Source organism: Prosopis cineraria, unplaced genomic scaffold, assembly GCF_029017545.1.
Source record: "Prosopis cineraria cultivar Desert tree isolate PC_DT_omini unplaced genomic scaffold, ASM2901754v1 PC9, whole genome shotgun sequence".
Lineage (NCBI taxonomy): Eukaryota > Viridiplantae > Streptophyta > Magnoliopsida > Fabales > Fabaceae > Prosopis > Prosopis cineraria.
Window position 1 is genome coordinate 30047730 of NW_026555340.1, and position 27401 is coordinate 30075130.

The 27401-nt window shown below is 34.0% G+C and overlaps 6 protein-coding genes and 1 pseudogene across 6 annotated transcripts; all 7 read left to right on the forward strand.

Annotated features, from left to right (window-relative positions):
* The first annotated feature begins 1612 nt into the window (after positions 1–1612).
* LOC129321010 (HVA22-like protein e) lies at positions 1613–2785 on the forward strand. The gene is made up of 5 exons (XM_054966734.1): positions 1613–1764; positions 1856–1882; positions 1985–2107; positions 2200–2398; positions 2501–2785. The coding sequence occupies exons 1-4, from the start codon at positions 1718–1720 to the stop codon at positions 2366–2368; spliced, it is 366 nt and encodes a 121-aa protein (XP_054822709.1). The 5' UTR covers positions 1613–1717; the 3' UTR covers positions 2369–2398; positions 2501–2785.
* Positions 2786–4563: 1778 nt separating this feature from the next.
* On the forward strand, positions 4564–5897 carry LOC129321009 (uncharacterized). The gene has a single exon (XM_054966733.1). It carries the CDS (start codon positions 5212–5214, stop codon positions 5800–5802), a length of 591 nt encoding a protein of 196 aa, XP_054822708.1. The 5' UTR covers positions 4564–5211; the 3' UTR covers positions 5803–5897.
* A 628-nt stretch (positions 5898–6525) lies between these two features.
* On the forward strand, positions 6526–8943 carry LOC129321008 (11-beta-hydroxysteroid dehydrogenase-like 4A). The gene is made up of 6 exons (XM_054966732.1): positions 6526–7066; positions 7161–7353; positions 7473–7561; positions 7771–7902; positions 7977–8081; positions 8602–8943. The coding sequence occupies exons 1-6, from the start codon at positions 6878–6880 to the stop codon at positions 8803–8805; spliced, it is 912 nt and encodes a 303-aa protein (XP_054822707.1). The 5' UTR covers positions 6526–6877; the 3' UTR covers positions 8806–8943.
* A 1269-nt stretch (positions 8944–10212) lies between these two features.
* On the forward strand, positions 10213–12191 carry LOC129320538 (11-beta-hydroxysteroid dehydrogenase-like 4A). Its single transcript, XM_054966044.1, has 6 exons — positions 10213–10429; positions 10552–10744; positions 10839–10927; positions 11045–11176; positions 11251–11379; positions 11796–12191. Exons 1-6 carry the CDS (start codon positions 10244–10246, stop codon positions 11985–11987), a joined length of 921 nt encoding a protein of 306 aa, XP_054822019.1. The 5' UTR covers positions 10213–10243; the 3' UTR covers positions 11988–12191.
* Positions 12192–15310: 3119 nt separating this feature from the next.
* On the forward strand, positions 15311–17202 carry LOC129320982 (11-beta-hydroxysteroid dehydrogenase-like 4A). Its single transcript, XM_054966692.1, has 6 exons — positions 15311–15637; positions 15762–15954; positions 16050–16138; positions 16263–16394; positions 16477–16605; positions 16754–17202. Exons 1-6 carry the CDS (start codon positions 15452–15454, stop codon positions 16970–16972), a joined length of 948 nt encoding a protein of 315 aa, XP_054822667.1. The 5' UTR covers positions 15311–15451; the 3' UTR covers positions 16973–17202.
* A 2449-nt stretch (positions 17203–19651) lies between these two features.
* Positions 19652–20902, forward strand: LOC129319392 (tetraspanin-7-like). Its single transcript, XM_054964449.1, has 2 exons — positions 19652–20174; positions 20393–20902. The coding sequence occupies exons 1-2, from the start codon at positions 19668–19670 to the stop codon at positions 20717–20719; spliced, it is 834 nt and encodes a 277-aa protein (XP_054820424.1). The 5' UTR covers positions 19652–19667; the 3' UTR covers positions 20720–20902.
* A 4972-nt stretch (positions 20903–25874) lies between these two features.
* LOC129319754 (omega-hydroxypalmitate O-feruloyl transferase-like) overlaps positions 25875–27401 on the forward strand; it is a 6029-nt pseudogene continuing 4502 nt past the window's right edge.

Genomic DNA, 27401 nt, shown 5'->3' on the forward strand with positions numbered 1-27401 from the left:
AGGTTATTGTTGAGATATGTTCTTAAAAAAAAATATTTTTCTGTAATAACCAAGTTATTAAAATTTATTATATTTTATTTGAATATTTTTTTTACTATGATATACTTAGATTTTATCCACATAAAAAATTTGTAACAATTGAGTATCATTGCGATATTGATATATTTATTTATTAAAATTATTAATTGAAACAATTAAATAATAAATTCAGTAAGTAAAAAATAATTTTTTTTAGCTGGAACAGAACTTTATATTTTTATGATGCAATTAAGTTATTCAATGTTTATAGAAAAAGTAACATCTTTGCCAATTTAATGATGATTCATATTGAAAAAGAAATTGTTAAAAATTTTTTGTAGATATAATAATTAATTATTCTTGTGCCATGAAAATTAATAAGCAAAACTTCAAAAATAAAAGTATATATTTATTTTTGTTATATATATATGTGTAAAATTGAATATAAATATATCAGTTGAAATATTTTATTATATTAATAATGTATATAAATTTAATTTTCTTTCATTTATCATATTTGCTTTATCATTTTGGCTTCCTAATGAATTTTTTTGGCTCCACCTCTAGGATCAAGACACTTCTTTACAAAAATATTTATAAATAATTCATCAAGAAGGTGTTCACATCAATAACGAGATTTGATATTATGACTTTATAGATTATAAACTTATCACTCAAATTCCTGAACCTGACTTTGGTGCCCATCACACTGATGGTGTTTATTAGTGTGATAAGATCTAAACCATCTAGATTAAATTTAAAGTATTATTTTATTTTATATTTATTAAATTAATAATTTATAAAAATTATAAAATAATTTAATAAATTTTTATTTTTAATATGATTTAGATTTAATTTGAGTAGCTTAATTTAATATTAAAATTTTATAATTGTTATATATTGACTATCCAAATATACTTTGTACAATTTAAATTTAAGTTATGCTGTATATAATCCATATTAATACTAGATTAAATCTAAAATAGATCAGAAATAAAAAATTTATTAAAATTATTTTATAATTTTTATTTTAATAAATATACTATAAAAATATGTAATAATACTTTTAAATTTGTGGTACAATTCTTGTTAATTGAATTAACTTTTACTTGCTACTCCTTAATTTTTTTCAAAAGAAGAATTACATTAAATTTTAATATAAAAAATTAATTATTATAAAATTAATTAATAATTAAATTAAAATTATCAATATAATTTAATTCAATTATTAATTATTAATGAACTTTATAACAATTACTTTTTTTATACGGACCTAATTGCTATTCTCCCTCTGCCGAACTTTGCATAAGCATATGGGCCTGTACATGAACGGGCCCAGCTCGACAATAGAAGAGACCATGTGTCGACACGTGTCACCCACCTAGATTGGTCGGGAAGCGTGAACACGTGGCTTGCACTTCGGGCAAGGAACCCCGAGGAAAATTTTGGAATGAGACGGTGAGGATGAAAGGACACGTTAAGGGCAGAATCCGATACCTGCTCTTCTGCTCCCACGTGGCCTCCTCCTCATCCTTCGATATAAATCATCACCAGCCTTGGGGCCCTCACTCGGGTTTCTTTCTTACTCGTCCTTCGTTTTTTCAAACTCGCACAATCCTCACTGATCATCACTTTCACTTTACTCTTTGATTTGTCGTTTTTCTCTTTGTTAGCTTCTTCCTGCTCGGTGTCTATCAAGATGGGAAAGTTCTGGACCCTCATCACCCAGCTTCATTCTCTTTCCGGGTATCTATCCTTTCCCCTCTGCGTCTTCGTTTTGTTGTTTTGTAGTTTGTCCTCGAAAATTCCGAAATGAGTCTCCGTGTTGAATTTGCAGGCCTGTGCTCACGTTATTGTACCCCTTGTAAGTGTCCGCCGGTCCTATAACTTCGCCTTAATTAGCTCCTCGCACCACGTAAATAAATTCATGCATTATTTGGGTGTTGGGCTATTTATTTATGCTTAGGTATGCATCGGTGATGGCCATAGAGAGCGCGTCGAAGCTGGATGACGAGCAATGGCTTGCTTATTGGATCCTATACTCCTTCCTCACCCTTGCTGAAATGGTTCTGCAACCAGTTCTAGAATGGTGGCTTCTCCTTTATTTCATAACTCTTGCTGTATAAATTCAGAGGTTTTGGAATATTTTGATTTGTGAGAATCATGTACGAAAATATGTAGGATGCCATTTTGGTACGATGTGAAGCTGCTGTTGGTGGCATGGCTGGTTCTGCCACAGTTCAAAGGAGCTGCATTCTTGTATGAAAGGTTTGTGAGAAAACATATCAGGAAGTATGTGACTGAGAGAGCGCATCACCACAGTAGGTCACCTAATGGTGGCAAGGCCTAGAAGTTCGTGAAGTTTATCACCCCCAAGAAAGTGAGCTCATTTATTTATAAGTTTTCCAAATCTGAAAAGTGTTAGCACACCATTTGTGATTCAATAGCTACTCACATTGATGTAATCTTGTTATGGAGACAGGGAGATCAGGAGGCCTATTGAAGGAGCCATGCATGCATGCATAGCGATCCTCAGTCACTTCGCTCCTTCGGCTTCGCCTTTGCTTGGTTTTAACTTTTATTATACTGTTAAATATGACTTCTTGTTGACTTTGTTAACCTTCTTGTATCATGTAATGCAATGTAATTTCCAACACGCCCATGAATTCTATCATTTGCTTGTTTCATAGCTCATGTACGTCCATATACCTCCCGGGAAGATGGACTCTGTTCAGACGTTTCCAATAATCCAACCTTATATTAATTACCTGATGTTTTCTGTACTCAATTTAATTTGCTGATTGGATATTATATTGTTACATGCCACGTCGTTCAGGCAATATATCTTCGATATACGGCAAAAGAAAATATAAGAATGGGTTAGTGTACTTTCGGTTTCTTGTCTTCCCCCACAGATCCTACTCCCAAGGCGTGAAAGGTTGCAAGTTTGGCAGCATAAAACGCAGCTGATTTCACACTGTTTATTGCGACTTCATTTTAACACAACACTTGTTGCTTTTTATGTTAGTCCATATTGGTATCTGCGAATGGAATTGTCACTTGCGAGAAAAGTGGAAAACAAACTAACCATCAAATATATGAATATAAATTCTGCCAATCTCCAATTCTAGCTATCAATTATATTAGCCCACTTGTTGCCTTTTTATGCTTTCTCTCCTCTCTTTCTCAATGCTTTTGAAGTTGAGAATTATTATGATCCCTGCTGCTATAATTAGCTTTTTTCTTAAACCTTTTCTCTTGTCATACTCGGGTGATGTGAAATGTTGAGTGGGAAAGAAGAAAGAAGAAGAAGAAAGAAACAAAAGGAAAATAGATAGGCAAGATGAAAGGGAACAATAATTGACAGACCTAGAACGATACGAGGTAGTAATGTGAGACGTGATAAGAAATCGATTCATTTCTGTTTATTTAAGTAACACGTAAACAATTTCAGGAAACTCATACCGATCATAGAAATGGCATCTCTGTAGGTTAGTTATGAGTTGTAAATTTAATAAATCTGGCACCATCAGCGGACCGGTAGATTAATTTAATTCAAGTTTTACATAGTTGCACTGCAGATGTGAATGATGGTTATTCTCTGATGACGTGTCATCTTATTATGGAGGAACTAAACATGTTCATGGTCTCAAACTTTAAAGAAGCAACCAAGCTCTATTCTACATATTTAACCCATTTTATTTAGGGTGATCTCATAAATGCTACGTGGATAATAAAATATAGCAGAGCTTACTAAAGATATTGTAATTTCTTCTGCACTCAAACCTATTTCTAACAATTTTGAACAAAGATGTAAAAACATGTTTAATCCATGAATTTAAAATCTTCTATATTAACTATGTCATAATATCCTATGGATTAAGTTTCAAATACGTGAGAAAGGCAACGAGATTTTAAAGTTTAGGAATGAGGAAACCTCACAATTTTCCCCTTATGTTGTAATCTTCTGTTTTCAAACTGCAGAATTTTGAACATGATTGATCTCCAAAACTTTAATGTTGTCCTGTCCCATAGTTTCTTTGTCCATGGTCTTTGGTTTTCCTTTCTAGGAAGGGAGGGCCCGGATACCGACCAAACAAATTTCTTTTTGGCAACTTTTGCAGAACACTAAAAAATAAAATCGCCCCATCACATATCTGAAAGAGCCTGAGACTGATAAAGTAATCACATGACTGAGCTAGCAGAGTAATTAATCCCACACTTGCAGCTGATATTCATATTAGGTTGTTTTCTTCGTCCTTGGGTTTGAACTAATATTAATCACATTGCTCAATTTATATTTTAATGCATCTGCCACTGATTTCATTTAAGCACAAAGCTTTCTTTCCTTAACCAAAAATTAAAAAAATTGTATTGACATGATAGCCTGGAAAGCCTAGTAACTGTTGAAAGTTATCTTTACGGAAGATGAAGAGAAACCTGCACGAATTGTCTTCTTGTTAGATCTAAACTCAAGTTTCTAATCACATACTTCCCTTACCAGTTTGCTTCGAGTCACTTTTAAAGCCAAGGCTTGATCAGCTACTTCAATTTCCACGAACACAAAACGCAATCATATTCCTTCTCTGACATGGAATACATGTTCCAATGACTACATTCGGCTCTGCCCCACTCGACAACGAGCCTTCTGCTACAAGATAGATATCCAAAAGAAAAAGCATGAGGGTTCCTTTAATGAAATCCCGTCCCACTTCTCTTCCAATACCGCCATAAAAGGAGAAAATTGCGATTATTCTTCTTTCCTTATGGCCATGTTTGCTCTGAACAGATTATGGGGATGATACTGTTTCACATAGAATCAACGTACATTGGTGTGGGATCACAATCAGAGAATCAATTTGAAGTATTCTGGCTGATCGTTCTAGCATATTCATCCTGCACAATAGGGTGAAAGCAAAACAGGGCTGAATAGTTTGCAGAGATGGAGGGTAAATGATTAAAATTTAAAAGGGAAAAAGAACCTACAAAACGCCACGCCACCATGTCCCTTGGCTTTATGGAAAGTCAGCCATGCTTTTAAAAAATATACAATGATGATAATGATAAAGAAGCATGTGAATATTTTGACCAATCAAAAACTCTTTCTCGAATCTATAATTCACTTTTTATTCTCTCATGCTCCAAGTTCGGTCTGATTAACTCTCCCCTATTTTCTCCAACTCAAGACTCTCAATGGATCCAACCCAGATCAAGAAGATTCAAGCCATGAAGAGATACAGGAGGCATCAATTCCTGTATAATTTTTATTTCTATTCCTTGATTACTTTGACTTGCATTCTGTTCTGTAGTATCCCACTTTTGCTGCCTTACTTTGCCTCTCCGTTGAGAGAGTTTTTCATTGTATGCGTCCCAAGTTTTGTTTCAGCCTTGTTGGACTCAACGTTCTTATTCATAGTAGGTAACCTCATCATTGTTGTCCTTATAGTGAACTCCAGAGTCTTCTCTTCAAAATCCTCTTCTTCAACTTCTGATGTTTACTATGACGAGTTCATCAATAGCAGAGTCGAGAGACAAATCCAAAGGCCCCAAGCTCCAACTTCCAAGTTCATGAAAGCTAGAGAAATGGAGGAACAAGCTTCAGAATATGCAGATGTGAGAGAGGGAGAAGTAGAGGAGGAGAATGCGGATGGAGAAGAAGGTGAAGTGGGTTTGGCTTCTGATTCTGATGAATTGAGCAAAAGGGCTGATGTTTTCATCGCGAGAGTGAACGAGCAGAGGAAGCTTGAGCTCAGCCTTTTACAATGCAGCAGTTTCGGAGAATGAGTTTAACGCACAGTGGAAGAATAGCTAGCATTGCTAATCAATGCTTGTTTTCACAGTTCAACTACTTGAAACCAAAATGATAATTTTTTTGGGTTTCAACTTCTCATCCTATAGCAGAAAATAGGAAATACATAAAATATGACGCGATCAAGAATTTCTGATTTTTGAAAATTTAAGTGCTCGTTCAGAAAATACCTTGTTTGTAAGAAATCTATGAATTTCTCTCCAGCAAGTAAACATCCAAAAGGCAAGAAGCGATGCCATTTTTATAGTCGTTTAATTATTCGTCCTACGTTCTCAAAGGAATAATGATGAGGGACCTCGGTCTTTAATTCTTTATCGGAATTCCGAATCCGATAACTTTTGCTTATCCTCCAACATGGATCGACAAGACCCTCATGCAGGTTTCACCAAACTCTGAGGTTGCATCTGGTATAAAAAAATTGTTTAAATTTTAGAGAAGAATGAAGAATATGCCCTGATGTTACCTGACAGTAATTGTACTCCTTGTCTATTTTTAGTTCTTCCGCAAATCTTTTTGAACAAAGTTGTATCTTGGTGTACAATGCCAACTATTCCCCTTAAAGATTTAATCATTCATTTTTAATGTCCAAATGATTCTGCATGAAATTTGATTTCCTGATGTGAATTCTTTCCTTCTCGTATCCCTTGATACTGAGTACTAATACCATAAGATTATATATATATATATATATGCAAAAGGAAGCCAAGCTCGAGACATATTGCATGAATCTAGGTCATATAGAGTCAATCCTATTATCATCCACACCTTAGAGCAAGAAGAGGTGGCGAAACCATAAGATCTTGTCGAGTTTATTATAAAACATAAAGGGTTGGTCGAGTGAGGCACCTGTGATGTTGCAGTAGCCAGTAGGTACATTGGCCAAAAAATACAGTGGTAGGTAAAGCGGCAACGGCTCTGCATATGATATGATCATATGAAGAGTAGATGTGGCTCAGGTCAAAAATAGAATATTAGTTGTGGTCAGAGGATAAACAAGAACACTAGCTTGTGTTGGGCAATCAAGCGTTCCAGGTTTTGGGAGTAAAGAGAATGGGTTTCACATCGGATTTGCTGGATATAGTGTTGACTTCATCAGCTTTCTCTGCGTTGCTTTTGTTCGTTCCTCTCTTCCACTTGTTCAGGTTTCTATTCTCTCCGTTCATCAAAATATCAAAGCGCCATGAGACCCTCGCAGGCAAAGTTGTCCTCATCACCGGAGCCTCTTCCGGCATTGGCGAGGTCTGTAATTCTCTTCTCTATTCATCTTCAACATTGCACTCTTCTCTACCCATTACGTTGGCCGGCTGAATGAATGAATGGTGTTTGTGAAAAGGCCTTGGCTTACCAGTACGCTAGAAGAGGGGCTCGTTTAGCCCTTGTGGCCAGGAGAGTGGTTCGTCTGCGTGCGGTTCTTGATCAAGCTCTACGCCTGGGTGCGCCTGATGCTATTATGATTCCTGCTGATGTTTCCAAGATTGAAGATGCTCAGCGTTTTGTTGACAAGACTATCCACCATTTTGGCCAACGTAACTATGATTATATACAAGATTTCTTCATTTTCTTCTAATTTGTGATTGGACTCGGCTACTCTTTTTGTGATCCTAAAGAAAACAATGAATTAATTAGTGGTCTACTCCTGCGTCAGTGGATCATTTGGTGAACAATGCCGGTATTAATCAAGTCAAATTCTTTGAAGAATTCTCCGTCAATTTCTCTAATTTAGCTCCAATAATGGTACTACATTTATTACTGCACTCTTGCATTTCTTCTGAAATTAATTAATCCAAAATATAAAATTATACATGGAGCCCTGAACGTTGCAATTCAATTCATTTCAAGCTCCTTAAAAATTAGAGGCCAGTTTTAATGCTATTGCTCACTGCATTTGCATAACCTTATTATTCCTAAGATTTTGTTGAATTTTGTGATGGTTGTTCTGGTAGGATATAAATTTCTGGGGTTCAGTATATGCTACACATTTTGCTGTCCCACACTTGAGAAAAAGTAAAGGAAAGATTGTAGTGATTTCTTCATTGTCAGGATGGTGCTCCCTTCCCAAGCTGAGCTTCTACAGTGTAAGTTTATTTTCAATGTTGAATGTTATGTTTTCTAAGGAGAGATCATGACTTAAGATTATGACGAGTTTCAGGCAAGCAAAGCAGCCATGATAAGCTTCTTCGAGTCATTGAGGGCTGAATTTGGTTCTGATATTGGGATAACCATAGTCACTCCAGGGCCTGTCAAGTCAGAAATGGTAATTGATCACTATATACAAAAAGTATATTTTTGAATCTAAAAATAAAACCAAAATACTTGAAATTTGTATTACTGAAAATAAGTTGAACAAGTGAAAGACAGAAGTTTGTCAAGTTCTCATATACATATATTGACACGTATCTATCCTAAATTTTTATTTCATAGAAACCGCATAGCTGTTAAAAATTTAACGGCATTACATGCCTAACAATCTTAAGATAAGTAAATAAGATTCGTCTCGAACTAAACCTTTTATAAGTAGGTCTTCCAGGGGGAAAACATGTCATGGATAATTCATAATTAGCTCATTTCTTTGTCAATGTGTAGTTATTGGTATAGCGTGCCTGTCATACTCTTCTTTAACTATATGTCTGATCACATTTGCTATTTGACAAGTTAGCAAATAGAATTCTTTTCGTATCCGAAGTCTTGAGATTTTCATAGGAGTTGCCTTATTGACTTGAAAAAGAAATGTTTTCATGAATGTTTATTGAATACTACGTAATTGCATTTGATAGATTGACCCCAAGACATGGCCAGTCGAATCTGCAGAAAGGTGTGCGGAGGCCATTGTGAAGAGCACCTGCAGGGGTGACTTGTATTTGATTGAGCCATCTTGGTTCAGAATCGGAGTGTGGTTGAACTGGCTTTTTCCTAGTCTATTGGAGTGGTTGTCTCACTTTAAGATGCCAAATGATACTGTTGCAAAGAGAAACAATTAAGCAGAATGTGAATTTGTTCTGTAGCAGTGATGGGCCATTTTATGATGTTTGTTCCTGCTCGCGGCATGAACTACTTGAAACATTGTATGATTTCTACCAGGATGTGAATTTACGAGTGTTGTCCCAAGTTTCGCTTCACTCTTTCTCGGATCAAAGTTCTGATTCGTTCTGGGCAAATTCACCATTGTTCTCCTTCCAGTATACTCCAGACTCCAGCACATATTATTCAAAACTCCCCTTCTGATGTTTAATATAATGAGTGCACACCCCAAATTCCACAGATTCCATTTTTGACGAGAAAGATGGAAGAACAAGTTGCAGAATAAATTGACAAGATCCTGATTCAGATTTCACCAAACTCTTAAGGCTGCATTTGTTATTGAAATTAATTTTTTAAATATTTACACAATAGTTAAATTTAGATAATAAAAATATTTCCTAATTTTGCAACCAGCTTTTTTTTTTTTTTTGGGATCAACTATCATGCATACTCATATTTACGATATGTGCTAATGACACTCTCCGTCACAGTATAGTAGACATGATAAGTCTCTAAACTTTGAACCTCTTCCCGTCTCCCATCTTTTGGATTGGATTCTTCATCATTCCCTTTATGCATTATTACATAAAGGATGTTTTGAATCCGATAATTTTGGCATATCTCCAACATATGGCAGGTTTCACCGAACTAAGGATGGAAATCTCACGCCTGTTACCCAAAATGATTTCGAGACGAATTACAGAGGCAGAAAAGAAAAGATTCCTTCATGTCAAATCACACCCCTCGTAACTACCCCACTCGTTCGTATATGCTTGCATCCTCACTTATGCCACGCACCTTCCGCGTGCGTTTCTTTACTTGCGAACTCCTATGCACGTGCTGACTTACCCCTCATGGATCCATCTCCCTGTATCACAGCCATATCTACCACGCTATTTCTTAGACTCCGCTACTTATATATAAATTATTATTTTCACGTTTTTTTTTTCTTGAAGTTATTTTCTGCAGCAACCAACCACTGTGCTGGGGCATTGGCATCCCTATTTTAGAACAAAAAATCAACCTTCAACCTTGGCAAAATTTGCAAAAAAAAAAAAAAGGAACAGAGATTGAAATATTTAGAAGAACGGATTAAGTTCTTAAAATTATTAAAGATATTAATATTTGCAATTAAATTTTTAAGAGGCGTTCAAGTATCTGTATTGATATTAATTATATATTTGCAACGCACATTCAAGCTGATACTTTCTTTGAAATATTTTAATCATGGATTCTTTTGCATAGTTTTCCCACAAACGTTACCTGTCTCTCAATAAGACCTGGTCGCTTAACATTCAAGCCCGTCTAACAGTCAAATCCGCCAACGCACTATTCTCTGTTATCTGGGGATATAAATATAGAATTATTTTCCATCACAATTTTCAGCTTAAGCAAGTAATGGATTTGATTCACGATTTTCTGAACATAACACTTATTTCTTCGATTTTCTTCGCCTTGCTCTTGCTTGTCCCTCTTTTTTATGTGTTCAAGTTTTTATCTTTCCTCTTCAAAAGATGCAAACCCCAAGAATCTGTGTCCGGCAAAGTTGTCCTCATCACCGGAGCCTCTTCAGGAATTGGCGAGGTCTGTATTCATATTTTCTGTTCATTCTCATTCAACGCTTCACTCTCCAAAAGTCTAATCTTTTCTCAAATGCAAAAAAGCCCCTCGAGTTTTGATTCATAACGTAAACTCTAAATCAAAAGGAATTGGCTTACGAGTATGCGAGAAGAGGGGCTCGTTTGGCCCTTGTAGCCAGAAGAGAAGACCGTCTACGTTCAGTGCTTGATAAAGCTCTTCTTCTGGGTTCGCCGGATGCTATCATCATTCCCGCTGATGTTTCCAATATTCAAGACTCCCATCATTTCGTCGACAAGACCATCAACCATTTTGGCCAACGTAACTATAACTTTATTCACACTGATGGTTTATTTTCATTATGGGTCATGAAAACAAGACCTCGTTACTACTTACTATTGAATGTGTGCAACAGTGGATCACTTGGTGAACAATGCTGGGATCGTTCAAGTCAAATTTTTTGAAGAATTCTCCGAGAAGTTTTCTGATTTGACTCCAATCATGGTACGACATTACCTGATTCTGCCATTTCATGTGAAATTAATCAGTTCATGTTTACTGCATCTGCGGGACATCATCATTCCTAAATTTACGTTGGACTTTGAGATATTTGGTTTATAGGACGTGAACTTCTGGGGTTCGGCGTATGCTGCACATTTTGCAGTTCCACACTTGAGAAAAAGTAGAGGAAAGATTGTTGTGATTTCATCAACCGCAGCATGGTACCCCACTCCAGGGCTGAGCTTCTACAATGTAAGAGTGTTTTCGTGCGTAAATAACATGATTTCTGAGCAGAGATTATAACTTATAATTGCGCTGAGTTTCAGGCAAGCAAAGCAGCAATGATAAGCTTCTTCGAAACATTGAGGGCTGAATTCGGTGCTGATATTGGGATAACCATAGTGACTCCGGGATTAATCAAGTCAGAAATTGCTACGGACGAATACAAGTCACAAGTATGCCTTAGTATGAAAATAAAACCAAAATACATGAAGTTTGTAATGCCAAAAATGAAAAAGGAGAAAGAATAAAGCTTCTCAAATTATCACATTTTTTTTAATGCAACACCCATCTGTATGATTTTTTATTTTACAGAAACCACAAAGCTGTCTAGAATTTTTCGCCATTACACGCCAACCATCCTAGGATAAGTAGTTTATTTTCAAATCTGTGGCCGGTAGAAGTCGTCTATTAAAGTAGGTCTTAAAAGTTTTCCATAGCTTATTTCTTTCATATTTTCATGCTAGTTCCCTTGTTCACTTGATGGTTACTGTTACTAATGACTCAATGAATTTCGTAGGAACTTGCAAGTAAAAGGCAATAATCTTCATTGATGGTTTATTTAATATTATTATATGATTGCCTTTGGTAGATTAAAGCCGAGACTTTGCCAACCGAATCTGCAGAAAGGTGTGCAGCGGCCATTGTAAAGAGTGCCTGTCAGGGTGATTTGTATTTGATTGAACCATCATGGTTTAGAATTGGAGTGTGGTTGAAGTGGTTTTTTCCGGGTCTATTGGAGTGCTTGTTCTACTTTAGGTTTGTGAAGATGCATGCCAACTGATGCTGCTGCGAAGACAAACAGTCATGAATTTTTATGAAGTGTGTGCTACCATTTTCTGATGTTTGAACGTGCGAATGTGCTGCTATATATTTTATCTGACACCGACCATAATCTGACAGCGATTGCTGATAAGTCTATGTCTCTGGGCCTGTTTGTCAAGTTTGTAAACGGATTGTTGATGAAAAAGTGTTAAGTTCTTTTCAAGGTTGGTTATTGCGTTGTCTTCTTTATATATTATATATTTGTATTTATAAATTTATAATTGAAGAAATTACAACAGGAAAGATCGAGGGACATGTTGCAGAGAGTGTGGACATGACAGGGGTGGAAGTGAAGAAGAAGGAGAATGGAGATTTATTTAGTTCTTAGGTTACTTGATTTTAAATGAAAATAAACAAAAAATTCATTAACAGAGAGCTGTTAACAACTCAATGACATCACATGCCAGGACTCTCGGAATTGATAGTTTACAGAAATTGCTGGGCATTACAACTCAACTATATCATTTAGCAGATAATTTTACTAGACTGGTATTCCACGTTAGGCTTGTGAAGATGCTGGGTGAGTCTGCACGGAGAAATGACTAAGCAGTGTGTGATTTTTTATTTTTTTATTTTTTGAGCGATAGGTCACTCTGTGATACCGAACCTATTAATAGGCTACTCACCAAAACCTACTATGTTGGTCAGTGTTCGTATCTCTTGTGTAGCTTTGATTGACATAATAAAGGATTATACAAATAAATAAATAATTAAAAAATTGATTGTTTGATAATGGCAAGGCAACAAATAAGTTAAAAATGGATTATTTTAGCAGCAATTCTTTTCAAGTAAAAAAAAAATTAGGTGAATTAAATTTGGAGCTTATGAGACTAAAACATACCTTCAGATTCAAAATGGACTTGTAAAAATATATACACATTGTCTAACAATAATATTTCCATATCAAGATTTGATCCCCATAATTCTTTAGATCAACCTTTGTTGATTTTGGGGGTGGTGGATGGCCGCACGACATTGTGGGCCAATACTAAAGTTTTTCCATAAATTTACCCAACAGCCACAACACGGAAAACCAACTGTTTTCCACCACATGGACAACTACGTCTCTTTTGCTGCGTGATGTGTTAATAAGTCTCTATATTTTTATACATTTTAAAAAGTTTTATTAGTCATTTAAAAAATCATCAAGTTATTTTCATTTATTTATCTTGTATTTAATATTTATTTTGGTGTTAGTTGGTTTATTTTGTAAATATTGTGTTTTAATTTTATTTTAGAGCATTTTCTTTTATTAATTTGAGTCATTTTAAATTTTAATAAACTTTACAAGAGCTTGAAAGAGGTGGAGAAGGAAAATATAATGAATTTAATGAGAAAATTGAATTGTTATGATCACCCACTATAGCAGCTGTCATAGCGTGGGTTAGTATTTTAAAGCAAATTTTGAACTAGAAATAGAACTCATTATAGCAGGTTTCATACCAAACATGCATAGCATTAGTTTTTTTTCCTAATAAAAAAGGGAAACTGGGGTTTTTCGAGAGGAGGCTTCATTTTTTACGTTCTCTGAAAGTTTAGAGGTGAGTTTGGAGTGCTTGGGATAATTTTAGAGCTTAAGAGCAAGCTAGCTCATCACAATCAACATTTTCATTAGGTTTTTCTTCACTTTTCTCCTTCTTTCTTTTATGTATCTGATTTGGTCCCATTGTTTTGCTGTTTTGAGATAATATTTAGCTATGTGTGGTTGAACCTTGATTTTCAAGAGTCCTGTGAACTCACTTGCTCTGGTTGTATCTTAATTTATCAATTACTTTGTGATTAATAGACATTTTATATTTTAATTTCAATTTTTATTTGTGTTGCTTGATGATTGGCTACCATTAAATGATATTTTAGAGGAATAGAATGAACTTGGGAAAGAAATTTCTATTTGGACCATTGAAATTGAGTACTTAGGATTAACTATAGTTAATGTGCCTCTAGGATATGAATGTACTTAAAGGACCTAAATGGTTAGAAGGAATTTAAACTTAATGCTCTTAATTTAATTTTGGTAAGAAATTGTTAGATTAGAATTAAGAAGGATTTTGGATAATCAGAAGATATTCAATATTAATTCTAGTGTCCCAACTCTTAAAATTGAAATTAAGAGCAATTAATCGATAAGTTGAGTGCAATGGAGCAAATGAGGGATTAGAACTCTTAGGTGCTTTCTTAATCGCTTCTTGACTTTAGAGTGCTTAAAAAAAATCTTGGTTGTCTACTTTACATTTTTATTTTATTTTAATTTGAATTATTTACCATTATAAGTTACTTACTTGACTTGAATGAAATTGAGAATTTAATGCCTATTTGCCAATTTACTCAATTTTCTATGGGATCGACCTTGATGCATTACTATATTGCATATTGACCTATATACTTGCGGTGTCCCTTTAGTTTTTGTGTGCACCATATATATATATATATCATCGATTCATGGATCTTGTGTGTGTAAGTTAGTCAATATGTTCAGTTAAAATGCTATTTCATGTAAGAAAAATTTCAATGAGGGACCCTTAACCAAACATAATTAAAAAAGAGGATCTTGAATTTTTGAAATTTCATTGAAAAACCCGTATGGAATTTCGTTTGAACTTGTGACGGAATTGACAAAATTGCCTTCATTTAAATGAATAATATAAATGACTTATTTATTCTCATATTATATGCTATTCATTTACTTACGGAATATTATTTATTTTGCTATTTTACTTGTTTATAACTTTAGTTTTACTTAATTTCATTTCAAGTGTTAATTTCAGGATAAGATGACTTGTTCGTTTTTATACTGTATGTTGCTCATTTACTTATAAAATATTATTTGTTTACCTATTTCACTTGTTTATGGCCCCAAAATGAAACTAATTGAAAGTAGGACTATAAATAAGTGAAGTAGGAAAACGAATAACATTCCGTAAGTAAATGAATAACATATAGTATGAAAATAAATAATTTATTTATATTGTTTATTTAAATGAATTTTTTTTATCATTTCTATCACAAATTTAAAAAAAATTACATACAGATCCTTAGTGAAATTTAAAAAATTCAGGGATCTTTTTTTTTCATTATGTTTGGTTAAGTGTCCTCATTGAAATTTTCATAAAATCTATTAAGGTTTTTTTATAATTTAGATGATTTAGTTAATATTAATCTTAATATCATTTTTATAATTTTTTGAATTAACTTAAAATTAAATTAAATATAAAATGGCTGAACAAGTGAAAATTAAAATTGACGGTTTAAACTAACGCCGTCATTTCCCGTTAGTTCACCTGCAAATGCCAGTTTTCTACAAAAACGCTTTTGAGGTGGAGGGTGCAGCAGGTCAACCCCTGCAACAGACGACACCAGAATTGATGTAGGGGTGTTATTATCAGTTTGCCCCACTCACCCTCAGCTTTTTCGGCGTAAGAAGTCATGGATTTGATTCATGATTTACTGAATATAACACTGATCCCATCAACTTTCTTCGCCTTGCTTTTGCTTGTCCCTCCCTTTTATGCGTTCAAGTTTTTGTCTTCACTCATCAAAAGATGCAAACCTCAAGAATCTGTGTCCGGCAAAGTTGTCCTCATCACCGGAGCCTCTTCAGGAATTGGCGAGGTTTGTGTTTGTATTTTCCGTTCATTTTCATCCGACGCTTTACTCTCCCAAAAGTCTAATCTTTTCTCTAATATAAAAAGCTCCTCATGGCTTTTGATTCCTAATGTAATCTTGAAACGAGAAGGAATTAGCTTACGAGTATGCGAGAAGAGGGGCTCGTTTAGCCCTTGTAGCCAGGAGAGAAGATCGTCTACGCTCAGTGCTCCATAAAGCCCTTCAACTTGGTTCGCCTGAAGCTATTATCATTCCTGCTGATGTTTCCGATATTCAAGATTCCCAGCGCTTCGTCGACAGGACCATCAACCATTTTGGCCAATGTAACCATAACTATGCATATAAACTTATGTGTGTAGCATGATCTCGTTTCGGCTAATGAAAATAAGAGCTTATTGTGATTCAACGTATGCAACAGTGGATCATTTGGTGAACAATGCTGGGATCAATCAGGCCAAATTTTTTGAAGAGTTCTCTGAGAAGTTGTCTGATCTGGTTCCAATCATGGTGCTATATTACCTAATTCTCCCATATCTTGTGAAATTAATCAATTCATGTTCATTGCATCTGCCGAACATTATCCTTTATCATTCCAAAAGTTACGTTGGATCTTGTGATGTTTGGTTGGCAGGACGTAAACTTCTGGGGTTCAGTGTATGCTACACATTTTGCAGTTTCACACTTGAGAAAAAGCAGAGGAAAGATTGTTGTGATTTCTTCAACTGCAGCATGGTACCCCACTCCAAGGATGAGCTTCTACAACGTAAGACACTGACATAGTTTTCATTTTTTTTTTTAATGTCATGGTTTTATGTGGAGAGATTATAACTTGTGATAAGTTTCAGGCAAGCAAAGCAGCAATGACAAGCTTCTTTGAGACGTTGAGAGCTGAATTCGGTGCAGACATAGGGGTAACTATAGTGACTCCTGGGTTCATTAAGTCAGAAATGACAGCTGATGAATTTCTATCCGAGGTAATTCTCATATATTTACAGAGTTATCCTGTCATGATGATGGAGTGTGTCACTGCCAACAAGTACCGTGATCACTTTTGTGCTTTTAAGATTCAATGGTAAGTAACCATCATGAATAACTCAAATTCCTAACCGATGTGTTTGATAGATCCATGCGAAGATTATACCAGTTGAAACTGCAGAAAGGTGTGCTAAGGCCATACTAAAGAGCATTTGTAGGGGTGAAATGTATCTGATTGAGCCATCTTGGATGAGAACTGGGGTGTGGTTGAAGTGGTTTTTTGCAGCTGCTGTGGAATGGTGTTTCCACTTTCAGTTTGTAAAGATCCCAGCAGAGGCTGCAAAGAGACAGACGTCAAACAATTAACTAGCACAAGAGACTGTCCTATGTCTGTGACTTCAGAAATTAAATTTTAGTTTTCAATGTTCACTTTTGAATCAAAAAATTATGCATGTAAATTTACTGTCATTCATCATTATATAGCCCTCTAATGCAGATTTATGAAGAGAATGGAAGTGCTAGGAGGAGCAGAGTTGTGGTGGATATGTTTGGATTGAGAAAAAGAGAAAGAAATAAAAAGACCATTAGTTTGATAATATTGCATTACAACCATATGTATATTGGTTCATAACAGTCTAATGTTTTAGTTTTTGGAAAGAATCAATATCATATAATGTTGAACAGTAAATAATATGTATATCATGTTTTTATTGGACAAGCTTGACAACAGAAATCTACAAAGAGTGCTGATGGAACCTAAATAATTTAAATTAAATATTTATTATCTAACTTCGCGATAAAATGGATGTATTAGAATTTTATAATTTTTTTATAATAAATATAAAATAAAAACATAAAAATAAAACATTAAAATTTGAACTATTCCGAATAGATGACGGAGCGTATTGCAAAGGTGATAGCCAAGCCCACGGGGAGATCAACAACGATAAGGTGATTTCCAAATCAACGCCCAAGGATGCAACGCCCATTGCCAACCCGTAATATTTTTTTGGGAAAGTAACAATTAAAAATCTCATAAGATTGTTAATTACAAATAAAAATTTTAAATTATTGAAATATTAATAATGAATTGTAGTCCTTACTTGAAATTAAAAACATGAGTTTAAAATAAAAAAAAGATACTATTAAAATTATTATTATGAGTTGGGACTATTATTAATTTTAATTGAAAAAACTATGATCCATATTTGGAAATAGAATTAACAATAGTACTCCCAATTCATAATAATAATTTTAGTTGTCCCGACCAATAATACTTGGATCCTAATTTTTTTTTTCATTTGAGATAACAATAATCTCATCTCATGATAGTAATTTCAGCATTATTTTTCTTGATTTTTTATATTCAAAAATAACTTTAATAAATTTTCAAGTAACTATCATGTATTCACAAGTGTCTTTAGAAAGCTTCACAGGTAAATTTTAGTTTCATATTATGAAACAATCCATTCTCAAATCTCGAATGTGATTCTTGATTTTTTGAATTAAAATTAACAATAATCCTAACTCATAAGAGTAATTTTAGTAGTGTTTTCTATAGATTTTAAACTCATACATTTTTAATTTTAAGTAACAAACCGTGGTTTGTTATTAGAATTTTTATAATTCAGGGTCTTAATTACAATTAATAGTCTTAGAGGGTCTTTAATTGTCATTTTTTTTACTTTTTTTTTATCATTTTTGGATAACTCATTAATCGATTTTTTGAGGGGAAAAAATCGATTTTGCAGTTAAGTATCCAAACAGTAATTTTTTCAAAAAAAATCAAATTTTTTTATTTTTTCACAAAGCTATAGAGGCAGCTTTTGCATTCAAATTACAAAGATATATGGAGAAAATTACAAAGAAAAGCTCAAGAAAAAATTATAAAAAAGACATAAAATTTAATAAAATAAAATCAAACTCTCTTACCTTTTTTTTAGTAAAATTTGAATTTTGAATTTTTAAAAAAATTACTACTATAAGTTCCCACCATCTACCAACCTTTACTTAGCACCTAGCTATAAAACTAATTTAAATAAAATATTAACTGATAAAAAATTAATTTAATTTAATTTAAAATTGAGGGTTGTTATAATTAATTAGATATGTAATTTAAATAATATATTTTACTTTTTAAATATTTGATAAAAATTTATTAATAATTTAATTTTAAAAAATAATATCCTTTATGGTAATCCATACAACTAAAATTAATTTTGAATAAATTATTCAAAAATCTTGAATTCTATTAAAATAAATTTTTAAAAAATAGTATCCAAATAAATTACATTATAACATAATTAATTATGATTTAAATTTATTATTTAATTAATTATTTTCATAATTTATTAACACTAATATTGATAAGGCCATAGTCGAATTACAAATAATTCCTATCTTCTCCAAGTGGGTCATTAAAGATCCTAGTGTCATGACTATATTACGATCAATCTGATGAGCAAGTTAATTGGCATTAGCAATTTGCTAATTTCAATGAATTCAGTTGTTTTTTTCTTTGGGGGGGGGGGGGGGGGGAAGGGATTTTGATAATTATTAAATGCCAACGGTCTCACTTCTCTATTCAGCATTCGTGGTTTTGTACCGTAGTCAAGTTGTCCGCCTCCAACTCTACCTGCTGAAATCCCATATCCCAATTCCTTTGTTGTCTTTTAGACTGTCTCGTCCGCTACAGAAATTAACGAATATCACCACTTCTATATTAATCAATATAAATACACGTAATCATGATCACTCCTTATTATTACACGGATTGTTCGTATGAGTCACTCCCTTAGTTTATGGAGAAATTGATACATATGTATCTTTTATGGCCTCGTAACGAAGCTCATCGATCTTCAATTTATCCTCCAAAATTTCCTCCTCGATTTGATGCCCCATGTCCTCCCTTACCAAATCCACTGAACCGCGTGAGAATCTGGTCGATTTCCTTTCACCGCGTTTTCTAACTTCACGAAGTCGCTATATTACTTCCTCACCTCTGTGTCTATTTCGGCATCTTCTCTCGTTCATTATTCCTCTCTGTAAAACTTCTCAAAAAATGTTTCGCTTTAGCAACGCTCTGCTCGTGTGCCTCAATCTCTTGACGTTTCTCTTCTCCATTCCCATTCTCTCGATGGGTATATGGCTCAGCAAAGGCGCCACCGAGTGTGAAAAATGGCTCGATATGCCCTTCATTCTGTTTGGCGCGCTCCTTCTCGTGGTGTCGCTGGCAGGCCTCGTCGGCTCTTGCCGCCGGAGCTCCTGTCTCCTCTGGTTTTACCTCGTCGCCATGTTCGTTCTCGTCGTTTGCGTCTTCAGCTTCACGGTCTTCACCTTTGCCATTACCAACAAAGGGACCGCCGGCGTAGATTCTTCCGGCAAAGGGTACAAGGAGTACCGGCTCGGTGATTATTCTCACTGGTTGCAGAAGAGAGTGAACAGCTCACGTAACTGGAACGGAATCAAGAGTTGTCTTCAGTCCGGGGAACTCTGCTCCAACTACCTTAGTAAGTACATCAACGACGATTTCCAGAAGCTATACGCAGAGAAATTATCACCGCTTCAGGTATCGTGGGATTTCTTCGTTCAATATCAACAACTTCACTGGTTAGGTATTGCATGCATGTGTTTCCAGTCATGGTTAGAAGAAGATGGTCTTTTTAAATTAGTCTGAAAAGCAAAAGACTATGGTTTTATTTGATCGGGTTTTTGACCAGGTGTGGCAAAAAATTGAGTATTTTGCAGTTGCTATGTTTGTTTGACACATGTTTGGTTCTGGTGCAGTCTGGGTGTTGCAGGCCACCAAGCGACTGCAAATTTGTGAACCAGAGCGCAACGGTGTGGAACAAGACCGAAGGTGGAAATTATAGGAACCCAGATTGTGGTGCTTGGGGCAATGATCCAAAGGTGCTGTGCTTCAACTGTAATTCCTGCAAGGCTGGGTTGCTGCAAAACTTCAACATTAACTGGAGAAAGTCGGCTATCATTGACATAATATTCCTCTTTTTCCTGGTTATCGTGTACGCCATTGCGTGCTGTGCTTTCAGGAATAACAGGAAGGACAATTGGGAGAGATCCGTGTTAGGCTCAGAAGAATCAGCACGCGATTAGGTTGTAGATGGACTAGTTCATTAGTTTCCGTGCTTTCTGTAATAATTTCGTTTGCTGGGTTTGTTATGAATTGCTAGACTTTAATTTATGTTGCATTTCCCAGTGTTGACCACTTTTGCTTCTTGGCATAGATAGTTGTGTAAGTTTGGAATCTTAAATTTGATTTGCATCTGCAGTGTTGGTTCTGTGTAAAGCTATCTTTTTATGAGTTTAAATGTTTTATTATCCCAGCGACATTTAAATTTACGTTACTTTATCAAAAACAAATAAATAAAAAAAATAATAAAACTTTCAATCTTTTAAGTTTGTTTTAATTATTAGTCTAATTTTTTAAATTTAATTTTTATTGATTTGATTCTTTATATATTTTTTTATATTATCATATGACTCATTTAAGTTTTAAAATATAAATTGACTCTCAAAATAATATAATGTATACAAAATATTAATGACTTAGCATGTGTATATGTAGCTAAATGAAAACAAATTAACTTTAAAATAAATTTAATTTTTATCAATATAATTCCTTGCACCGTGTCTCTTGTTTTTTAAATTTAGAGTTTGTTCCTTTGTAATCAAATAACTATTATTTTTTATTAATTTACATGGCTATCATCAATATTCTATTATCTACATTAGTAAACTTTAATAGCTTGTTATATTTTTTTAAACAATAAGGATCAAATTCATAATCAAGGTAAACTTAAAAAACTAAATTAATAAAAAATAAATTTGAGCAATCAAATTAATAACTAAGACAAACTTAAAGGACTAAAACTTCCTTGAATAAAATAAGAATCATTTTATAAAACATAATCCCTTCGATCTTATTTATACAAAATTTTTTAGAAATAATTTTTGATCCAAAATATAGGAGATCTTATAATAATTAAATAATTTTTTTAATTTTATCCCTTTTTTAATTAGCATGAAGGTATTTAATTTGCATTGTTATTTAAAGTCAAGAGTAAAAATAAAAATACATTTCACTTTTTTATAATATCAAGAAACAAACTAATTTTTCTTAAGATACATGAAACGGTTAAAAGTATTTTATAATAAAGATCAGAGGGAGTAGATGCAATAGTTAATGGCTAGTGTACTATAATAATCATTGTAAGCTTTTTGCATGAACTTTCAATTAATCCAATAACAACTTAGGTCCGCTTGCTTACTAGAATATAATGTATTAAATTAATAGAAGTAAAAATAAAATGACTCAAACATGAAGAAGGATAGGTAAACAATATTCGTAGGGAAAAAATAATTTAATTCATGGGATCAGAGTCATGTTTCATGATATTTTAGAAAAATGCGATGATTCCTATATTTATAATATATATTATTACGTTTTATTATGCTTATTACGAGGGAAAAAATAATTATTTTTTATTTTTTCAATCCATTCTTTTCACATTCTTTATATATAGTAACCAAGTGAGACTTTAAGGTTACAGGCAAGATCAAACATGTGACCTTCCACTTATAAAAGGGCTTACATGGCACTAAGCATGCATAACAACACAATCTTATTAATCAATATCAATATAAGGCAATCCAAATTAAAATTTGTATAACATGAGCTACAATTTTGTGAAATATCCCTTAAGGTAAAAGTGTAAATTTAGTTATGAATTTCTTTTTTAGGAGCGTCTAGTAGATTATACCATGAGGTTGTACAAAATAAACCACGAACTTTAAAAAATAGAGCACCCAGCACCTTTTTTATCCATGTGAGTAGCGTTCGTTTATTTTTAATGGTGAGGCTTGCATTCATTACATCACTCATGTCCTTTTGTCTCTCACCCCCCTCTCTCATTCATGTAAGTCCATTGATGGAACTTCCTTTTCTATACCCTACCTTTGACCACATTGAGCGTATGATCCTCATTAGTTGGCCATCAAAGTTGCTAGCTACTACTCTTTCATCAAACGATGCCTCTAACTCTACCACCTCAAGTTCCTCCGTTACCTCAACAACGAGAATCTCGGGTGAACATTCCTTTATTATCTCGGTGAGAATGATCACACAAACTTTGCTCCTCCATGCTTCCGATGCTTTACTTAATGACCTAGTAAACGAGGCCATTTTTGACCTAATTTGCATCGAGAGCAACCAACTCCCTCGAGGTGCCAATAAAGTTAACAACTTGCATTTAACCTAAGGCGTCACTCAAAGAAGTGTCTCCATCCACTGCTTGCTCAAAAACCATACTTGCATAATCCATCCTATCACCAAAATAATCAATGATGCATACATTAAAGCCGTCATGGACATCATGCAATGAGTAGAAGCCTGGAAGGTGAGAAGGCTATGAGAAAATACGAGTCAATGAATCTAATAGGCAACATGTTTATTACAATTCTATAGATCATAAAGCTATTTCCTAGTGTGGTGATACTAGTTCTCAAAATATGTTAAAAAAGTTGGAGCTAAGTATAAGTGTGATGAAAAACATGCCTTCAGAGACAATTTTTTTACCTTCTCAAAAGGCTAGCTTATTTCTAAGGTAGATGCTTGAGACTACTTCTCAAGGTTTGTTCTTTGTTTCTAGTACTTGAAGACAATATGATGTCATTTTGGTAAGTATGAGGGGTGCATGAATGCTTTATTTATTGGTGCAAAAGATATGGAGATGTGATTGAAGAAGTGTATATACAAGAAGTTCAAATGACAGAGCAACCTCTATATGCTCAATTGGTAGTGCGCCACGAATGGCATGAATTCGATAGATATAGTGCTGGAAGGCAAAGGTAAGGCCAAGTTCAACATCAATGAAGAACATGTTTGGGCCACAAAGTATGTTTGCAAGACCAATAAGGATCAACTTGATGTGGTCAAAGTTAGTGTAGAAGAGGAAGTTCCAACAATGAACTTGCATAAATGAGAGAGGGGGTGTAGAGACAATGGGAGATAAAGAGGGTGATATAATGAATGTATGTCCTGCCATTAAAAATAAGCGGATGTTACTCACATAGATAGAAAGGTGTTAGGTGCTTCATTTTTTATATTTTATGATTTATTTTGCATTACTCCATGATGTGGACTGTCAGAAGCTCCTCAAAAAATAATTCATGGATAAATTTTATACCTTTACCTTGTGCCGTATTAGGTTGCAAAGATGAATTGGTTGAAAGCATTGACGAAGGCCCCAAAGAGGGGATGACGAGGATGACTGTCATGATCGATGCATCATAAAAAAAATAATAATTGATTGATTAATCCATATCATTAATTTTTATCATTTGCTACCTCCATTAAAAAAAAAGTATTTTTAATCGAATTTCAATCTATTAAATTGTTTAATTGTCTTCAAAGTTCCAACCAACCTCTTTTCATATCTATCATCATTTATTAACAGGGTGTTTACTTAAAAAATAATATAAAATGATTTATTTATTAAGGATGTTTTGAAAAAAAAAATATATTAATTACAATTTAAAACACTAAAAAGCCATACATTTTTTAATATATTTTATAAAAAATTTGAAAAAAGATTCCAACGTTGAAACTTGCATATATATAGAAAGAATATCACCGCCAACATCAGTTAAAATATACATAATCAGGATCAGGATCATCGTTATTACACGAACTATCCATAAATCACAAAGTTAAAAAATGAATATCAGTTTCCATCACTAATCGCTTTAAATGATCTCAATCAGAACAAAGCTACTTTCAAATTGTGCTGCCAAGATAATACGAACAAAATAAAGGGCTCTAAAGTTTTCTTCTTGGAATGCTACTGTATATCTCGAATTCATTTTTTGCAACCGACCACTGAGCTGGGGCCTCGGAGTATCCGTTGATCTGGTTCCTTTTGGCGTTCAAGTCCTTTGCAACTAATGTGATGGTTAGAGATAGTAACGAATAAGTCATGGGCCCTTAGGGACAACGGGGAGCAACGCAGAGCTAACAGAAGATCGGATGGCTATAACAATAGCAAGCACAATCTTTTGTCAGATCTGGCAGAGCAAGGAGGTGAGGGATCTGCATTTCGCGTTCATTACTCGAATAGATGATCCTTACACTCCATTTCATCTCAAAAATAATATCTGCTGTTGATTTTAAATTAATTTTTAAATATTTTAAATATTATATTTATGGAAATAAAAATTTTAGAAAATCAATATTAAATTTGAATTACTTACGGTGCTCATTAAATGATGAGCATTATGATACACATTATCTTTGAAAGGATTTGAACAATTTAGATTTTAGTTTTTATTTTTATTTTATATTTATCAAGATAAAAATGTATAAAAAAGATCAAATTTTCAATAAATTTATTATCATCAATCTTGTTAGCATATATTTAATTTAAATGATACAATTTAATATAATTTTTTATCATAAATTGATTATATAAATATACCCTAAATGGTACAAATATAATCTGAACAAACAATTTAATATTAATTGTTTTATAATTTTATAAATTGGCTGTCTAGATATACTTTAAACAGTTTAGATTTAATATTAATTTTTTATTATTTTATTTTCACAAATATAATATTTAAAATATTTAAAATAAATTTAAAATCAGAAGTAGAGATATGTTATAAAATATTTGGGTATGAGCACTGATGAGAACGCAATGTGGATCCGGGGAGGTGAAGAGCTTTCAAGACCCATGAATTAGGGCAAAGGAGATGAGAGGGGGAGGCTGATAAAAAATTTAAAAAACATTAAATGCTCCCAACGTCCACCACCACCAGACTCACTGCTCAGTATAAAAGCTTACTTAATTGGCTTTGTTGAAAACACTCGTTCTAACTCCAATGTTTGTTCAGTTTCAAGAGCTCTTGTACTTTCAACATCCCAACCTGGAGCTGATCTAACCAAACATAGCCTAAGTTATTAATTGCCAAATACACTTGTCACTTTTTTCAACTGCTTGCACCACAATTTCAATGCACGAGAAGAATTTAACTGGAACCATTCATGAAAACAAATCATCTGGCTTATAGATTGTTGTAAAGACCTTCACTGTCCGGCAAAAGGTCCCTTGATGAACTGTGATTCAAGTACCTCCATTTACTAACTTTATAATATGCATCTTGTTGATCTCTTCTCTAGCTCTTCCTCGATCGCCATCGGTCCAGAGTTTTTGGAACTGTGATTCCCCTTTTCACCCATAAGCATTAACCAATGAGTCTCACTCACAAGTTTCTAAGCATTGCATTGCCTCTAGTAACATCAATGCTCCTCCCCATTATCACACTACCATTTCTCTTCTAGAAGCTAATTCTTTCTGTGAAAAAGTTGGTTTGCGTCGAAAATCTGACCGGAAAAGTCGTAATAATCACTGGTTCAGCCTCAGGAATTGGTGAGGTCTGTGCATAAGTCTACTTGTTTGATTTTAACTTGTTATATGAGTTGTTAACCTTGCACAATTATTAAGTCTTTATTTATTTATTTTCAAAATCAAAAGCAACTTGCTTACGAGTATGCTAAGCGAGGAGCAGTTCTATCTCTGGTTGACATTAGAGAGGATAACCTGAAAGCAGTTGCCGATGAGGCTGCGTCTCTGCGTTCCCCGGATGTTATCACAATCGTTGCTGATGTGTCTAAGGTTGAAGATTGTAAGCGGTTTGTTGATGAAACCGTTAATTACTTCGGACACAGTAAGTGAAGTGTAATCTACCGTATTATTTTAAGGTTAACTGCTGATAACTGTCATTTCTTTGGTTGTTTTCTTTGTAAATTGCAATTATGATTGATTGATATGTTACAGTGGATCACCTAGTAAACAATGCTGGAACTGGAATGGTTGAAAAGTTGGAGGATTGTATCGATGTCTCTGTGCCACGTCCTGTTATGGTGAGATATCAGTATTTCAGATCCAGTCTCACAAAAGATATTATAAGACAAACTATCCATGAAGCAAACTGATTCTGTGATTGAGTTCAAAGGCAGTACAGAATCATTTCTGATCAGCAAAATTTTCACTAGTAAAACATATACAATTTAGTTGCACGAGCTGTCGTGAGAGAAAGATTGTAACTTATAGTGTCCTGTTTGTGATTTTTATAAGTGGAGTGTGCTATTTAATTTTGCAGGAGGTAAATTTTTGGGGAGCACTTTATGGGGCTCTGTTTGCAATTCCACACCTGAAAAAGAGCAGAGGCAAAATCGTCGTGATTGCTTCGGGTTTGGGATGGTACCCTCTTCCCAGACTCGGTTACTATAATGTAAGACTCAATCATGGAATTTCCAAAACCTACAATTTTTATTTCAGAAAAAGACAAAAAATATATCATTTGTCTTATCATTTCAGGCAAGTAAGGCAGCAGTCATAAACTTCTTTGAGACACTGAGAACTGAACCTGGTTGGGCGATTGGCTTCACAATTGTTTCGCCTGGCTTCATCAAAATAGACCTTTCAAAGAAAGCCATGGCTTCGGAGGTTATCAAGCCTTAATTTTTCACTTCATCGTATTATATATTAATTAGGTTATTTATAAGCATAACTATAATTACAATTACATCTGTATTAGCTCTCACGGTGATTGGAATTATGTGGAAGCAGCCGAGTCTGAGAATATTTCCAGTGGGATCAGCAGAGGAATGTGCGAAAGCAGTTGTAAAAGGTTTGTGTAGGGGAGAAATGTACGTGACATACCCTTATGGGTGTGAAGGGATTTCCTTTGAAGGTGATTTTTCCAGAACTGGGTT

Bases quoted from the DNA above. Each gene is read 5' to 3' on its own strand.
- LOC129321010 (XM_054966734.1), top strand. From the start codon at position 1,718: ATGGGAAAGTTCTGGACCCTCATCACCCAGCTTCATTCTCTTTCCGG. The intron at 1,765-1,855 runs GTATCTATCCTT...TTGAATTTGCAG, and splicing joins CAGCTTCATTCTCTTTCCGG to GCCTGTGCTCACGTTATTGT. The intron at 2,108-2,199 runs GTGGCTTCTCCT...GAAAATATGTAG, and splicing joins CTGCAACCAGTTCTAGAATG to GATGCCATTTTGGTACGATG.
- LOC129321009 (XM_054966733.1), top strand. From the start codon at position 5,212: ATGGATCCAACCCAGATCAAGAAGATTCAAGCCATGAAGAGATACAGG.
- LOC129320538 (XM_054966044.1), top strand. From the start codon at position 10,244: ATGGATTTGATTCACGATTTTCTGAACATAACACTTATTTCTTCGATT. The intron at 10,430-10,551 runs GTCTGTATTCAT...CTAAATCAAAAG, and splicing joins CCTCTTCAGGAATTGGCGAG to GAATTGGCTTACGAGTATGC. The intron at 11,177-11,250 runs GTAAGAGTGTTT...GCTGAGTTTCAG, and splicing joins CAGGGCTGAGCTTCTACAAT to GCAAGCAAAGCAGCAATGAT.
- LOC129319392 (XM_054964449.1), top strand. From the start codon at position 19,668: ATGTTTCGCTTTAGCAACGCTCTGCTCGTGTGCCTCAATCTCTTGACG. The intron at 20,175-20,392 runs GTATCGTGGGAT...GTTCTGGTGCAG, and splicing joins AGAAATTATCACCGCTTCAG to TCTGGGTGTTGCAGGCCACC.
- LOC129321008 (XM_054966732.1), top strand. From the start codon at position 6,878: ATGGGTTTCACATCGGATTTGCTGGATATAGTGTTGACTTCATCAGCT. The intron at 7,562-7,770 runs GTACTACATTTA...TTGTTCTGGTAG, and splicing joins CTAATTTAGCTCCAATAATG to GATATAAATTTCTGGGGTTC. The intron at 8,082-8,601 runs GTAATTGATCAC...TGCATTTGATAG, and splicing joins GGCCTGTCAAGTCAGAAATG to ATTGACCCCAAGACATGGCC.
- LOC129320982 (XM_054966692.1), top strand. From the start codon at position 15,452: ATGGATTTGATTCATGATTTACTGAATATAACACTGATCCCATCAACT. The intron at 15,955-16,049 runs GTAACCATAACT...CGTATGCAACAG, and splicing joins CATCAACCATTTTGGCCAAT to TGGATCATTTGGTGAACAAT. The intron at 16,606-16,753 runs GTAATTCTCATA...TGTGTTTGATAG, and splicing joins CTGATGAATTTCTATCCGAG to ATCCATGCGAAGATTATACC.